The following is an 18,077-nucleotide window of genomic DNA, read 5'->3' as shown; positions in this document are numbered from 1 at the left end:
ATACATATGTATGTACGTAAGTTGTATGGAAAATTTTTGTTGTGATATCTTTTAGTTTGTATAAACATCTAATTGCTCACCATTAAAAAAATAAGTTACATGTCATTTTCAACATTTTTTGCGAAGTCTGATGGATCAAAAGTTATTTAAGGTTAATGTTAACTTAATGAAAACTTTGGAAAAAAATTTCCTAAAATAAAGTTTGAAGCAATCCATTTTAAACGTAACAAAATTCTAGTGGAATTAGTGACTAGTTTCAAAAACGGCTGTCTGTGTGTTTTTGCCGCTCCTTAAAATTTTGATTGTCCTTGGACGCGTTAAACGCTGTAATATAAATACCCAAATGTGCATATAAGCATATTCTAACATATGTACATGTTGTATTCTTGCAGATTCCTTTGAATCTAATTTAAATAACTTTTGATCCATCAGACTTCGCAAAAAATGTTGACAATGACATGTAAACTTATTTTTTTAATGGTGACCAATTAGATGTTTATACAAACCAAAAGATATAAAAAAAAAAAATCCCTACAATATTACCATTTCCACACCTGTTTACTAATAAACGAAGTTCTATGATCAGTACAGTTGTAAACGACCCCGATAACTATTTCTAGCTTAAGCCTCAAGCACAACTTTGGTTACGTAAATATATGTATGTAACTAAATAAATGAATATTTTACAAAGCAACCCCAAACAAACAAAAATATATGCATATATGCATCTATACACACATAAATATATGTACGTATAAATATATGTGCATGCTCATCTGCACAAGCGATGAGCGTAACATAAACGCAATGTCTTTTATTTTACTATTCGAAGAATCCGGATAGTACTATCCGAATAAACGAATAAAAATTCCGAATAAATATTATTCGGATTACGAATACCTGGCGAATAAAAGAGTTTATTATTCGAATAATTTTTATTCGGATAGTCCCACCCCTAATCGCTAGTAGTGTTCATATTTCTGTAGAATACTAGACTGGTTCAAGAAAACACCAAAATTTGAAGTTTATGTAAATTTGAAGTTTATGTTGCGAGTGTCTCGGAAGCTGTTTATACCCAGCGTGCACTTGTACGCACGGGTTTTAAAACTTTTGTTGGATAACGGTAGTACGTTATCGAAATAGATATATGCTTCCTTATGTCAAAACGGCCCCTGTGGTGTGGTGGTAGCTTAATCCGCCTACTACACCGTAAAACCTGGGCTCAATTCCCGGTCAAAGCAACATCAAAAATTTAGAAACAAGTTTTTTCAATTAGAAAAAAATGTTTCCAAAGCGGGATCGCCCAAAATAGTTTCAGAAAGTAGTGGAATTAAGGTGATACCAGGCCTGAATATCGACTATGCCATCCAGAAGGTTGTGTAGCGCAAGCTTTTTAAGTGATTGACAGCGAATTTATAGCTTCACCTACCCGAGGTGAGTTCTGTTGCTGAATCAACAGAAGGAACGAATTGGTTCAGCGTGGTCATATCAAATCGTTCCCGCGATGGTCGTCCTACTTCCTTAGAAGTGCTTTTTTCTGGAAGGTTCCGTATCGATTTCCGACAAAGAACCATCAACATCGATTTAACTCCCAAATACCTTCGAGGAATCTCATCTGCTTGATAATGCAAAACGAAGAAGAGAAATCCCGTTCAAACCCAGCCCTAGAAAACTTGACATTCAATGATAGCAAATTGTTTCTTCTATTTCTTTTGGAATGCGTTATTTGCAGCTTTCCCCTTGAGGTATTGAAAATACTCAACTTCTTTGATTTCTTCAGCCGCCAGTTTTTTATACCCTCTTTAATGTATCTTATACAAAATTTCTTTATTAATTAAAATCATTACTTTATTTATATCTAATTATGCTCATACTTATGTAATATGTAATTTTTACTTTTAGATATACACACATACCTGCATTAGGGTGAGCCAATTGTCATTTAGCTATTTTGTAGCAATTTCCCGTAGCAGTTTGCATAGTTTTGAAACGAACTAAAAAAACAACTGATTTAAAAGAACTTTGAGCCACCCTAACCTATATACCCATATGGCTACATTAGATTCAATAACAAAGAAGGTTTTTAACAAATTTTAATGATTACTAATCAATACACACATTTCTATAGTATAGTATATTGCAACTACATATGTATGTGTTAAGTACACATACATATATAATAAATATCACAAAAATTTACAATCTTGTTTAAATTATATCTGAGATTCAATTTATTTACTAAATAATGGTTCAATAAAATGTATTATTCTAATTGCTATATGGGCGATTCTCGGTAAACTGTACAATTTAACCGGCGGATTTGGAATGAAAATTTTTCTCAGATAGAAGTTGTCCGGATTTATTTTTGTTATCATTATGTAATAAAAAAGCTAAATTTTTCACAATTCTACTGCAACTGTAATGAAAAAAAAGTTATTCGTAAATATGTAGAACAAGGGCTACTTAATGCTGAGTATATAAATTGTTTTGTCGGACTAAATTAGACCTTCTATATGCTTTTATGTTTGATTCAAGGTTCTGGGTGTTGCTTAACATAATTTCGAAATCAAAGTTATAAAACTGAAAATGGCCAAATTGGAGTTGCCACGTAACTGATATACAAATGCATACCACGCAACTGACATTTCGACTTTACGTGTTGAATACGACGCTTGTACTTAAAGTTTTTTTATATTCTATACCTTGGTTTTTTCGTCTCAATGAAACCTTTCAGGATATAAAATAATCGGAATGATAAACTTATTTGTTTTCTTGTAATAGCATACCACGTAACTGACCTTTTTTTTTTACATCGTCGTTTTCCCCACTTTACTGCTATGCCATACACTCAAGTGTCATTAACAACGAAACTTGTAAATACAAAAAATGTCAGTGCGATCGTCCTCTGTCATACACTATCTTTCGCAGTGTCAAATCATCCACCAGATGCTGATAATAACAGCATAACGGAAATCGAGCGAAATTGTTCAAAACTGATGGACAAGATTCGATACGTAATATATGTCTCGAAATCGCCTTTTTTCATCACAAATCTATTCGTAAACAAAAGTTTTAACGAAAGACAATAAAATCATGCCAATTTTTCGTACATATTTTTGGAATAAATCAATGATACTTCGACCGAGATTTGAAAAACGTTGTTGAGGACTGACATTTGGGGTATATAGTATAATCTCATATAGTATAATCTCATAGACGTTCAGTCAAATGTTTATGCATGTGCTCTATTTAAACCCATCAAAACTAACAAAATAACATCAAACTTGTATAGTCAATTATTGATTTTCGTGCTAATAACACCAATGGACACAAATTGAACAGTTCACTGAGAATCGCCCATATGCATCGTTATAATAACTAGTGGTAAGGTTAATTAAAATTATTGAAAAGCTAACAGGTATCAAGTTTTCATTGATGTTTATGTTCAACCTAATACACTAGGGTGGGTTAGAAAAAATCAAAGCTTATTTGTTTTGAATGGATCATAGAGAAGTTTCTATAGAACAATCAAGAAAACAAACTTCTATTTTTTTGTTTTCTTAAATATAAAAAGTATAAATATTTACACCTGCGAAATCGAAAATACTAGCGACAGCTTTTATCAAAATAACTCAATTAAATTCTTCTTTGTTTTAATTTCGATAATTTAAGAAACGTCAATCTGAAAAACATCTTCGAAAACTCTCGGAAGTAAGGAAAGTTCATTTTTACGAAAAGTCACATTTTTGACCATTGTGAGTTCCAGGTGGCGGCAAACTCATCCCAGAAGATAACTTCCTAGTGGTCCGCAATAAACCATTTGCTCTATCTGATGAGCTGACAGTAGGAGCGAAAGATTCAGTTTCTCAACCTGTGCCAGACTGTCGAAAAACCATTCGCCCAGAAATCTGGGTCGTCTTCTTTGCAGTGTTGGACATCGGCAGAAAGTGATGAATTGATTCCTCTTCGACTATTAAAGCATTGGTGCAATAGCGCAATGACCTCTTATGACACCGTATTTCCTCTACAGATTAGTTTAGCTTGAGACGTAAGCTAGTTGATTTCCTATCCAAATATGGCCATAAGTTCTCTTCAGGAGATAACCCAGCGGTAATCGCACGGTGCTATACGCCTCGCTTATGCCAATTTCAGAACTTCTCCTGGCCATCTCATCTGCAAATTCATTACCTTCAATATCGCTGTGCCCTGGAACCTAGCAAAGGGAAATATTTCGGTGCCGTATCGACGCGAGGCTCGACCACTCCGTACGATATCCGACTTCATTAAGTTGTGTTCTAATAATTTTAAGGTAGCCTGAATGCCGGCAAAGAACTTTATTTTCATGTATGGGATCGTACTATTCTGCAGCTATATGGCTGCTCTCTCTATGGTATAAACCTCCACATAGAAGGCACAATTGATTTTCATGTAGATGCTTTGAGTACATTCCAGTTCCAGCTACTTTTTCTATTTTCGAGCCCTCTGTGTAGATTGTAACACCCTCACCCCACTGTCATTGTTCGGCTATGATTCCGTTTAAAATACCCTTGTGATGTCATCTAGTTTCGTCTCGTATCCATAAATCGTAGAGCAAGGTGCCGTATGCGACTACCCTCGTTCCCTTTACCCTAACGATTCCTAAAATTTCACTAATAACCGGTATTCAAAGCAGAGACGATAACACGCCGTCCAGAGGTTTGCCTGTGATAGCCATTTATAGCAAGCTCCCTATTCCATTTATAGTCCTACTCTTCAGCATAGAATCAATTCGAGACACTATAGAGTTTTGGTCTAAAATATGTGGGCAATATCAAAATTTCTGAAAAAGGTAGCCCAGAAACAGTGATATACCACCCAACAGTCTAGGTTCAGGCCAGAGTTGAAAATTATCGACTTTTATTTATGCGAGGTGTATATCCTTTTCAATGATAATGCGAAAGAGTTCGCCATAAATTTAGTCGAACCTTGAAGCAACTAAGGCCTCAATCACTAACTGCAAGCCGATGTTACGGTTAGAGGTGAGATAACCCCAGTAAAATATTGAGCTAATTGTATTCGGTTACGTATTCGATTTTAAACAGTCGAACGATTTTGAACGATTAGTAACAAACAGTTTCGGCCTACTGCTACAACAACAAACACAACAACAACAACAACAACATGATATATGTATGATATTTACCTTCTCCAGAGCTTTTTCTATTTGTACTATACCGCGTATCTGCACAAAATGGACGGCTGAACTGATAGACAAGCTGATTAATTTATTTTCAAATAGCGATTCAGAAAATGAAATCAATCAATCAATAAATTTTAACTATTAAAATACCCTGTTCACTATCACAACTGGGTATAGAAATTTAATATAAAACGGCTACCTATGTATTATCTAATCGTAAGTTTAGTTTCTATAGCATTCCATCCCCTCACTTCACACCCTTTCCTTTAGACATAAACCTCCTTTGTGCCTTTCGCAGGCTCAGGTGTACGTTTCACCAAAGTTGATGGTGCCGAGGCTCCACCTACACCTGCACCACTACTACTATCACCCCTGCCATCTGTCGTTGAATCGCGCGTTATCGCAATCCCCACACCAGTTGTAGACTCATTACTAGTACTGGCAGGATGTCCTGCTGAACGCACCGATGCATTCCTTTCCAATATATATGAATCTTGCAGATTTAGATTTAAATTAGCATTAAAACTGTTAGTACGTGATATTGGTTTGATAGTGAGTATGGCATTCTTTGTTGTAGCGGCTAAACCACCACCGCTGCCTCCTGAACCATTATTATCATTGCTGCTAGCCAGATTATCATTGCTGCCTAATTCTCGTATAGAAAGATGCGATGGTGAGCGTTGTATGGCCAATGAGACTGGTATAGTGGTAATGAGATCATTGTTATCAAAACCACTGGAGGTGGTTGTGATAGTTGGCATTTTCGTATTGCCAATGGATACTATATTCAATGTACCAGCAGACATTGTATCAGGGGAACTCGTGCTAACCGTAAATGGAAATGAAAATGTGGGAATATTGTTGGCTGCTTGCGCTATAATCAAAAAGAAATTAGTTTTTAATACAAATGTACTTGAGCTTCTATAGATTGAATATAACTTACGTGATGTCACACCAAAATTAACATCCTTCATATGGGATGGTAGTACGGCTTGTGCCAATGCCGTTGTTGATGGATGCCCTGGAATCAAAGTGTTATTCGATGATGTACTATCCATTTCTTTAATGGGCGATAGTAAAAGTGTGCCCAAAACTTGTCCATTATCATTGCTAGTGCTCGTGTACGGGTACATGGAGGATTGCGTAGTGCTCAATTGTGGTGTCATAATGACGGCTATGAGTGCAGTTGAATTTTTGAATTTGTGCTTCAGTTAAAACAAAAATATGTAAAATTGGTTTAACTTACTATTTAAATCTTTTTCGTTCGTCTCTTTGGCAACTTCAGGTGTAGGAATTCGTGGACGTGTTTTGGGTACATTTGCATTGAGTCCGTTAAGCTTGGAACCTAAAATAGATAATGTGGGTTAAAAGCGGGGAGAAATATCGAAACTACATGTCGTTGGTTCCATGGAAGACTAACACTTTACTGTTCTTCGCGTGGAAGACTAGCACAGTTCGTTGCTCAGTGGAAGACTAGCATAGTTCGTTGATCATTACTTGCGTTAAAGACTAGCACAGTTCGTTCTCCGCGTGGAAAACTAGCACGTTTCACCGACAACTGATCGTGCTAGTTTTCCACGCGGATAACGAACTGTGCTTGTCTTTAACGCAAGTAATGATTCATACTAGTTTTCACGCGAAAATGAACCGTTTTAGGCTTCCATGGGACCGACGATATACTAATACATTCATTTGTTATTATGTGTGGCAAAAGGAAGGTTGTAATGGATTGTGCATCATAAACAGATTGCCATTGGTCGACTGCTGAATCAACGGCAAAGAAGGTATAGTATCCAAGCCAAATAATTTTTGGTCCTATTTATTAAAACATATTATGCTGTTGGTTGTAATGGCTCCAGTGGTATCTTCGAAGGCTTTCCAACGAAATTTCTTTGTACTTCCACAATGCCCCTTTATGGTATACTTTGAAAACGGTCTTAAATTTCACAGCACAAAACTGCTTTAAGTTCGATATCTGAAATTCGCTAGTGGTGGACACTCACAGAGGAAATGGTTGACAAGTTCTTTCCAACTCCCTTGGCCGCAGCTCCTACTTACATCACTGAAGAGGATTCCTTCTCTTTCCCAGTGTAGGCATAATCGCCATTGGCGTTAAATATTTCTTTCTTTAATATATATAGTAAAGATCCTGTTCTATTCTGAGCGTAATAAGGTAAATTTTGCTTGATGATCTCACAAGTGCCCAAAGAGTACCAATTTTTAATTTTTGTTTTCTTGAAACTGTAGTAGTATCGAAAGAATACAATGCATCGGTGAGTTTAGGAGATGAATATAGAGAGAATACGACTTTTAGTTATTTGGAGGAAAACCCTGCAACATTGCCGCAGTCAATTTTGGACCCGTCTGTGTAGAGTCACATATTATCCTCCTTACATACTAGATCATTGACCAGTTTATTCTCGGGGGAAACCCCATCGAAGAATTATTTTCAAAGTTCAATAGGAAGTATTCTGCTGTCGCATCCCTGTCAAGCTTTGGCCAAATTGCTTTTAGTTTCAGCACCTGACTCTCTTAGTATAGGGGCTGAGCTTATATATGTTACGTGTTTGTGAAGGCCCAATGGTAGGTTAGGTTAGATTAGGTTGAACTGCCGGTCAATAAAGACGTCACATAGACTGAATGTGTCCATAGTTTTACTAGAATTTGTTTGATGACCAAACGGAAGAACACCAATCAGCTGCCAGGACATATGTTATAGAAAAACTCCGCAAATACAAAAAGTTTTCTAGGACCCAGCTTAATTACTGCCTCGAGATCTTGCAACTCTGCCGCCCCTAATAGCTGAAGTCTTAACCTGGCGAGCACACGACTCAACACAGAACGTGCTCAACAGTTTATTCCCGCAGCTCACACTTCCTACACTTGCTGTTACTGACGAGGCCTAACTTCTAAGCATGTGACGCCAGAGGGCAGGATCAAGTCAGTATGCCCATAGTGAGCCTTAAGTCTTCTCTATTCAGAGATATGAGCCACTTTGTGAGTCTAATATCATAGGCTTTGCACATGATCTTAGAAATTTTGCAGCTCCGTGCTTTTGTTCACGCCTTTCCTGCTTGATGGATCATATGCAACTCCTGTCTCCTTTTGATTGCGCCCAAACTGGAACGTCTATTGTCGACTCAGCTAGTGTTGCATCCTCCTTTGCCAACTCATCGGCCTTTTCGTTGACCTTCTGTCCCTTTATGACTGGGAGCCCCGTAAAGATGTATGGTCCGATGTGTGCGATGTTTTTCCAATGCTTCTTTGCATTCCAGAACACTTCTTGATGAAGTACTGTGTGAGATTATTGCCCTAATTGCAGCCTGACTATCAATATATAAATTGACGCGACTGCAGCTTAAGCACGCTTCCTCTAGAATTTCTGCTGCTTTCTTCACTACTATAATTTACGCATGAAAAACGCTACAGTAATCTGGCGCCCAATGGTAGGGCATGATTTACATTTAACACGTCTGTTGGACACCACCCGAGCTTAGGCTGTCCGTTGTATTTTGGGTTGCTTTTTAATATTGTACTACCTTACCCGGCAGACTTTGTCCTGTCCAAAAATTTATTTGCCTACATTTAAAAGTGAGCCTCGCTTTCCCAATTTTTTGTACTCAGCTGAGCAGAGCTCACAGAGTATATTAATTTTGTTCGCATAACGGTAATCCGTAACGGCATAAACTAATCGAGATAGATATAGACTACTATATATCAAAATGATCTGGGCGAAAAAAGAAATTCATTTAGCCATGTCCGTCCGTCCGTCCGTCTGTAAACACGATAACTTGAGTAAATTTCGAGGTATCTTGATGAAATTTGGTATGTAGGTTCCTGGGTACTCATCTCAGACCGCTATTTAAAATGAACGAAATCGGACCATAACCACGCCCACTTTTTCGATATCGAAAATTTCGAAAAACCGAAAAAGTACGATAATTCATTACCAAAGACGGCTAAAGCGATGCAATTTGGTACGTGGGTTGACCTTATGGCGAAGAATAGAAAATTAGTAAAATTTTGGACAATGGGCGTGGCACCGCCCACTTTTAAAAGAAGGTAATTTCAAAGTTTTGCAAGCTGTAATTTGGCAGCCGTTGAAGATATCATGATGAAATTTGGCAGGAACGTTAATCCTATTACTATATGTGTGCTAAATAACAATTAGCAAAATCGGATTATGAACACGGCCACTTAAAAAAAAAAAATTTAAATTCAAATTTTAACAAAAAAATTTAATATATTTACACTATATAAGTAAATTATGTCAACATTCAACTCCAGTAATGACATGGTGCAACAAAATACAAAAATAAAACAAATTTTCAAAATGGGCGTGGCTCCCCCCTTTTTCATTTAATTTGTGTAGAATACTTTTAGTCGAACAAAAATTTACCAATCCTTGTGAAATTTGGTAGGGGCATAGATTCTATGACGGTAACTGTGAAAATGGGCGAAATCGGTTGAAGCCACGCCCAGTTTTTATATACAGTCGACCGTCTGTCGTTCCGACGTTAACACGATAACTTGAGCAAAAATCGATATATCTTTACTAAACTTAGTTCACGTACTTATCTGAACTCACCTTATCTTGTTATAAAATGGCCGAAATCCGACAATGACCACGCCCACTTTTTTGATATCGAAAATTACGAAAAATTTAAAAAATGCCATAAGTCAATGCCATACCAAATATGAACAAGTAAGGAAGGCTAAGTTCGGGTATAACCGAACTCAGCTGAGAGCTTTGGAGACAAAATAAGGGAACATCACCATTTGGCAAAATGAACCTAGGGTAACCCTAGCATACACTTAGCACACATAATAGGAGTAACGTGCCTACCAAATTTCATCATGATATCTTCACCGACTGCCAAATTACAGCTTTCAAAACTTTGAAATTACCTTCTTTTAAAAGTGGGCCGTGGCACGCCCATTGTCCAAAATTTTTCTAATTTTCTATTTTGTGTCATAAGGTTAACGCACCTACCAAGTTTCATCGCTTTATCTTTGGTAATGAATTATCGCACTTTACCGGTTTTTCGAAGTTTTCGATATCGAAAAAGTGGGCGTGGTTGTAGTCCGATTTCGTTCATTTTAAATAGCGATCTGAGATGAGCGCCCAGGAACCTACATACCCAATATCATCAAGATACCTCAAAATTTTCTCAAGTTATCGTGTTTAAAGACGGAAGGACGGACGGACGGACATGGCTAAAAGAATTTCTTTTTTCACCCAGATCATTTTGATATATAGATGTCTATATCTATCTCGATTAGTTTATGCCATTACGGATTACCGTTATGCGAACAAAGTTAATATACTCTGTGAGCTCTGCTCAGCTGAGTATAAAAAAGGATGAAAAATGGTAATTGGATTGGTTTATTGACGCAAAACATAACTTAAAATGGGTGTCAAACCTACCATATTAAGTAGAAGAAAATGAAAAAGTTCTGCAGAGCGAAATCAAAAGCCCTTGGAATCTTGGCAGGAACAGTATCGTGGTATTACATATATAAATAAATAAGCGGTAGCCGACAGAAGATGTTCTGGGTCACCCTGGTCCACATTTTGATCGATATCTCGAAAACGCCTTCAAATATACAACTAAGGGCCACTCCCTTTTAAAACCCTCACTAGTACCTTTAATTTGATACCCATATCGTACAAAACGTTATAGAGTCACCCCTGGTCCACCTTTATGGCGATATCTCGAAAAGGCGTACACCTATAGAACTAAGGCCCCATCCCTTTTAAAATTCTCATTAGCACCTTTCATTTGATATACATGTCATACAAACACATTCCAGGGTTACCCTAGGTTCATTTTCCTACATGGTAATTTTCCCTTATTTTGTCTCCAAAGCTCTCAGCTGAGTATATAATGTTCGGTTACACTTGAACTTAGCCTCTCTCACTTGTTTCTTTTATTTTCCTTCTAAGTCTTGTCCATCCCTCACTCCATTAGTCTCTATCCAACTCCGACTCCCTGTCTCCAACTTCCCTCCCTACACCAATTAAATTTCCTCATATTTTTTCGCTCTCTATCATGGAGGAAGGGTGTATTATTTGTATTCGAGTTATAGTTCTGCGGACCCAATGAACTCATGTTTCTATATATTACACACACAGGTTTGGCCCTCAGCATAAGTGATGTGGAGATTATTGGCGGCCCTGCAGGTGTGGAACCGTGGAAAATATAATATTATCGTTTGTCTGAGTGCGGTTCAAAAAGGCTTAGTAAAGGCAGGAGTGTGGAGTACGAGTCTATGTTAGGCTGATCGCAAGATAAATTTCATTGCATCATCTAAGCTCAGAATATTTTATCTGCTCCTGTGCATCATTTTTGAGTTCAAATGTGTTGGTAACGAACGAGGATGTATATTGTCATCCCATAATATTTTTTTCCTCTTAAAAAGTTATGGAAAGTTCGTGAAGTAAAATTTATTTTATAGTTCCTCTTATTTTCCCAAAAAATGAGACCGTTCTGAAAAGTCAAAATGTCTGGTTGCTCGAAATAACCAATAGCCTGTATGCGACCTATTTCATACTTTATTGATTTCTAAAATCTCAGAAAACTTTTGAGAAACACCCTTTTAAGAAATGCCCAATCTCAAATTCTAAAATTTTTTCGTTTGCGTTTTCAAATTTAGTTTCGAGATAATACGATATTCCACTAAGATGCCAATATCTATGTACTTACTTTGCTTAATGAGTTGCTTCTGCGCACGCTGTGATTTTCGATTTACAAATTTGCCATAAAAGCTTGGTTTAGATTGCATTTGAATTAGATGACCTTGTTGGTGTTGTTGAGCTTGTTGTTGTTGTTGTTGCTGTAGTATACTAACTGGCATACCAGATTCAGGGCTAGAGTAAACCGAATTCAAGCGATGACGATTTGGAGTCATACCACTCGATGAATAAGCAGTCGATTGACTACGTATCGAACCCATGCGTGAGAGCTGTCTAACAAGCCAATTATTTTTGCGGCGCTCTACCATGGGTGTGTCGACACTTTCCTGTTTATGATAAAATAGCAATTAATTGAGTTCAAATATAATCATATATATAATTTACTTACATAATCCGCGTAAACATCGTCGACAAGTCCACGTTTACCGCTACCAGGCACTATATTGGCGTACATGGCATCCTCTTTCTTTACTTTGTAATTTTCTGCCGAACCTTTGGGCTCTTCGCGTCGATAATGTTCCGATGCGACAGTGTATGGTAACTCCTTAGGCACTACGCATTCCCAATATTGATCGCGCAACAATTCGGGATGTTCTTCATGCATCTCATCGACAATCATGTACGCGGCCTAGAATATTAAAAGGTATAGATTGGAAGATGTGTTTAGTGGTAGATATAACTTATAAAAATGGAATGATTGGAAGAGTTTAGCAATCTTAGTAGATAGTGACCTATGGCTGTATTAAGCTGCACTGACTGTTCCTATATAGACGCAGTTGTGGGCCGGAATAACAATTTATGAGAGGAAGCTCGGTCTGAAATGTATAGCAGTTTTATTTCGAAAGTTTTTGGAAAAACAAGGGCAATCCAATTTCATGGAATAACCTAAATGGCATTCAAAATCTTTAAAGTAACTCACGGAAAGTCAAACGATCGTGGAATGACACAATAAATAAAAAATTTCATGTTTGGCTTTATTTTTTCTTCTTCCACTTGTAAACCAGTTTAAAGCACGTAGTAAAGTAATATCTAGGGCTCATGCAATATTGCGAATATTTTTAAGTGTGTTCTACATACATTTTAGCTTATTTACTTTTTTACCTTTTGCCCGTTTATTGTGAGTTAGTGATGCAAAAATGAGTCAATGTGTCGATATCACATATCGGGACGTTATCGATTTATAAACTATAGCAATTAAGGAAACTCGACTTATCGGATATATCGAGAATATACATAAATTACACATGTAAATATATACATATTAGGGTGGGTTAAACATTTTTTTCCTTTGGTATAATAAAAATTACATATGGAAAAAGAAGCGGTAAAGATGTGTTTGATGGGGTACTGTTGGCTGCCATAATTTCAAAATATTAAAAGACTTCGTTTAAATAGGAACCAGCATTAACACTAACAACAACATCAGCTCTGAAATACAGCGAAAAATCACTCTTACCAATAAATGCTACTTTGGACTCTCTCGGCAAACGAAAATCATACTATACAAGTCATTTATCGTACCCGTTCTGCTATATGGTGCAGAATAACAACATCAGATGAAGCGGCTCTGGGAGTGTTCGAGAGAAAAGTTCTTCGAAAGATTTATGGACCTCTACGCGTTGGCGATGGCGAGTGCCGAAGAACATTTAACGATGAGCTGTACGAGCTTTACGCAGACATAACTACAGCGAATTAAAATGCAGCGGCTACGCTGGCTAGGCAATATTATGCGAATGAAAGACGACGCTCCGGCTAAGAAAGTGTTTTTATCGGAATCCGCCTATGGAGGAAGAGGGCGGCCCCCATTCCGCTGGAAGGACCAAGTAGAAAACGATTTAAACCCCTTGGTGTGACGAATTGGCGCCAGTTGGCAGAGCGAAGAAGCGACTGGCGCGCTTTGTTAGACGGCCATAACCGTTTAAACGGTTAAGCGCCAATTAAGTAAGTAATGAAAATATTTATAGCTTGTAAAAATTGCAGGTTTTTATTTGAGCGTTTAGAGGTGCATCATTGCACCTGAAGCTTTCCCACACAAATCGTATGGGGTTTAACATACAATTTAAGGTTGAAATATAACGTCGAATACCTACTAAACGGATCAACATAGCCTAAGACCTTTTCAGACCATTTTTGTAGACCGCTCAATTTCCTATCTTGCGATTTTATAAAAAGGGTTAGACCTCGGGTACACTTTTTATAAAAACATGAAAATTCGCCATAGTGTTTATATGGAAAAAGCTAAATTCGCGATAAGGCACCTCCAAACATTGACATAAATGCTGCAATTTTACCGGTTATGTATTTTGATAATCTGAGCACTATTTTCAATATAGCAGAGAGAAACAACATTTTTTTTGTCCATCCTAATAAGTTACGTGTGTATTCATGTTACAAGAAAACAATGTACATCACTTTGATGTCTTTAACATAGTTGTCAAAAAAATAATTTGCCAATGCGGAAGATGCATTGCCACCTCTACAAAATTATGTTTTGAAAATTTTAAATTTTTTATGAAGTATTTTTATTCAACCATAAATATCAGGACAATAACTTTTTACATAGCTTTTAAAATGTTTACTTATTAATTGAAACTAAAGTACCAAATCAAAAAAGTTAAACATTATCTTCGTCCTCCTTTAGGGAAGAAAGTATTCTTAAGCTCTGACCTCATTACTCCGAAAACCACCGTGAGATCCATTTGTACGAAGTTTACCCAAAGATACCAATTGAACCCAGAACCTCCTCAACAGTAAAGCGAAGTTCGCTCGACGTCACTGTCCTTGAAATTAATCTGTAAGACTCGCCGCAACCTTGTGTTATTTGTCCCTCTCCACAGTATCGGGCATTGCGACTACTTCTCTAGATACAACATATACTTGCCTCCTTTTTTATTTGGAGGAAGAATGTATGCGAAGCATCTTTTAATCCGGTGTCGGTTACTATTCTTCTGATGCTGCACGTCCTCCGACTTTACCACACATGGGATTCAGGCCATGCCTTTGGAAGTTTGGGAAAACTCCCTTAAACTATTCCAAGACGCTAATGTCGCAGACGAGTGGTATCGGTATATTTGGTTCGTCCCTCAACATTCTGACCTTTTTTCCGAACACCAAGTTTCTAAAGATATCTGCTCATAGGAATATCTACGATCTATAAGCGCCACAATCAGGAACTTAGGAACTGCTTTGTCGCTTCTTTCATCTCCTTGATGACAACGACAGTCACAGCATTTGTTATGAGTAAAACGGAGTCTCTGTTTTACCTATTTTCATCTTATCAAACACTTCGTGGCAGCAGCGCCCCTTGCTGCGGTGGGACCACCGTTACTTCGCATGGTGGGCCACTGGGATGAAGGTTCCCTTAAAATACCGTGCATTTCATGGCGTTCAAGTTGCCCAGGTACATAGTACTGCGCTGTGGAGTTCGGCTAGCAGTGGCTATCCCATCAATAGTGGTAAGGTCAAGTTCGAAGCAATGGTTATGTTGACCCGAATACGAACAATTAAGATACATATTTCGCAACAGATGAAGTTCTTGAATATACTTGAACAGGTATTGGATTTAATGCCGGAGCGATACCAATTTTTTTATTTTTTAAGGATATGTTAATGCTTTTTCAAAAGGGAATGCCAAAACAGAGTGTGGGGGTAATGACGTAGAAGAATTCAAAGAGGTACTACCTCTCTATATTTCTATCATGTGTATATTTATTTTATTAACAAAATATACTCGGTATTACCTCTTTTAGACATAGAGCTGCCATAATACTCGAAATAGCAGCGCAGTGTATAATGAGAAGTATTCGATTTCTGGATATCGAATCAAAATATAGAACAACACAAGGTTGATAGTATCGTACAATGATATCGCTTTTTTGAGTATCGTTATAATTACATACATCTCTATTTTCAGTTATCTCATGTTAACTCGCAAAGCTCCTTGCGATTCTGTGTAAATGATGAAATAAAACTTACATAACATATGTATTTATCAGTCAAAAAAGGTGCACCTTACCTACTTAAGGTAAATTTCATTTCGTTAAAAGGCTTACAACATGACGCCGGAAAGTTATAAAAAATTCGGTTACATTCAACATTTCTTTCGTCACTAACAGCAGATGTAGGAAGTGCGAGCTGTAGAAAGAAACGGCTGAGCACCTCCCGTGTTCGCTTCCTACGTTCGTGATGTAAATGCTCCAGCTATTTTGGGGCGGCAGAGTTGCCAAATCTCGAGGCAGCAGCTAAACTAGGTCCTAGAAAACTTCTAGTATTTGCCAAGACGACGGAGTTAATCTATAACATAAGTCCTAGTGCCTAATTGAGGTTTTTTTACATTTGGCCAGTTCAATTGTATCTAACATTTATTTCACAGCATCTGGTTTTTGGTACTGATGTTGACTGGTAAAAGGCTTTAAGTAACATGGTTTACATAATAGCCGTTTTTTTTACACGCGTATACGCTTACGTTACCATAGTATATAGCCATAGCATATACCTAAATCAGTTGCGATAAATTGTGGATACGCACCATTTTAAGAGGTGATACATAGAATTAGTGTAGAGGTCAAACATAGACACATATTTCAGTTGAATCTGAATACCTATAATGCGTATTGAAATTTAGCAGTACGAATTTTATGCGCGTGAATTTCAGAAGAGTAGATAAAGTGTGACGCTTAGCAGTCCATATAAAGTTTAAGCGTTGGAACATGCAGCGCTGCTGTTTTATGCGTTGTATCTTAAAAACGCTTATAGGGTATTTTGTTGGGTATTCTTATATCGTACATATGTAGGATAACCGTATACCCTATCTATATGATACGAAAACCAGTTTGGACTAAACTTGGCGGTCACTTTTATGCCTACTTATTCTTAAAGCTGATTTAGCATATTTATATTGATTGTTGTTTGTGGCACGTGGAAGCACCATTTACGAATTTTACTCCACCGCAAAGTGTAACGCAAGCTAAACTTTAAGTGCAGCTCTTAGTAGTTTCTTCAAAATACGTGAAGACTTGTACTTTTTTTAAGAATAAAATCCAAATAATTATATTTTCTAATTTATTCCAGGCACATAAGTATCTAGTGTTTGGTAAGAGATACTTCCCCATGAAGATATACAATATTTGGTAAATAAGAAGTTAAGGAAGAAGCTTCAGCGGATCAAAAAATGAATAGGTCGGTATTTTTCCACAAATTATGCGCTAATTAGTTGCGAAGAGGAAAGATATTTTTTTGTAGTAGAGGACTCTTAAAGCTGTGGAATTGATTTATATTATACAACTAGAAGACCCGGCAGACGTTGTTCTGCCCTAAATTTGGCCCATCTGCATAATTTTAATAAGCTTTTTCCGTCTGACTCTGCCCCCCCCCCCTCACTTTTTTCACTCCTCCCTCGTCTTTTTGCTTCATCTATCTCCATCTTCGTTTCATTCTATCTCTTTCTCAATCTCCTTCTCTCTTTTCCCTTCTCTCAATTTCTTCTCATTCTTCTGCATCCCTTACTATTTGATATCCATATTGTATAAACACTGTCTAGACATTCACTGGCCCACGTTTTGGCCTATATCTCGAGACCCTAGTCACCCAGGGGTATGAAAATTACCCTCTACTAAAGCACTCATCAACAGCTTTCATTTGTTATCCATATTCTATAAACACATTCTAGGGGTACTTGGGTCCACGTCTCGGCCTATATCTCGAGATCCTGTTCGTCGATCGCAAATTATGTAGCAACCACCGCGTGAGGTTTACGCAACTTGTGTGAAAGTTTGAACAAAATCGACCGACGCATCTCTTCAAACACCGGCGACCAACTAACACACATTTTAGCCTTTCTTTTTATATATATAGCTTTTATTTTTCTCACTTCACTATAATATTAAAACGAAATGCAGATTTTCGTTGCTTTTGAAATTCGGCTTAAAAATTGCACATGGAATAACTCGAGTCGCTCCGGTACAATCCTTGTGAAATTTGGTGGCGACATAGACTCTATGACGATAACTGTTTTCTGTGAAAATGGGCGTAATCGGTTGAAGCCACGCCCAGTTTTTATACACAGTCGACCGTCTGTCCTTCCACTCGGCCGATAACACGATAACTTGAGCAAAAATCGATATATCTTTACTAAACTCAGTTCACGTACTTATCTGAAGTCACTTTATCTTGGTAAAAAATATGGCCGAAATCCGACTATGA

The 18,077-nt window shown here is 37.3% G+C and overlaps 1 protein-coding gene across 18 annotated transcripts in view; it reads right to left on the bottom strand.

Moving 5' to 3' along the window:
* Positions 1-1,808: 1,808 nt before the first annotated feature.
* Positions 1,809-18,077, bottom strand: part of Best2 (bestrophin 2) — a 179,803-nt gene continuing 163,534 nt past the window's right edge. For all 18 annotated transcript variants that reach the window (XM_067791826.1, XM_067791829.1, XM_067791835.1 and 15 more), the window contains 5 exons: positions 12,265-12,504; positions 11,887-12,202; positions 6,426-6,524; positions 6,123-6,353; positions 1,809-6,053 (listed from right to left, as the gene is read on the bottom strand). In XM_067791826.1, the coding sequence (XP_067647927.1) occupies positions 5,446-6,053; positions 6,123-6,353; positions 6,426-6,524; positions 11,887-12,202; positions 12,265-12,504 (1,494 nt within the window). In that variant the 3' untranslated portion in view covers positions 1,809-5,445. The remainder of the gene's footprint in view (positions 6,054-6,122; positions 6,354-6,425; positions 6,525-11,886; positions 12,203-12,264; positions 12,505-18,077) is intronic.

This window comes from Eurosta solidaginis, chromosome 5 (genome assembly GCF_040869045.1).
Source record: "Eurosta solidaginis isolate ZX-2024a chromosome 5, ASM4086904v1, whole genome shotgun sequence".
NCBI lineage: Eukaryota > Metazoa > Arthropoda > Insecta > Diptera > Tephritidae > Eurosta > Eurosta solidaginis.
Note: the sequence above shows the minus strand (reverse complement) of the source record. Positions and strands in the feature narration are given on the sequence as shown.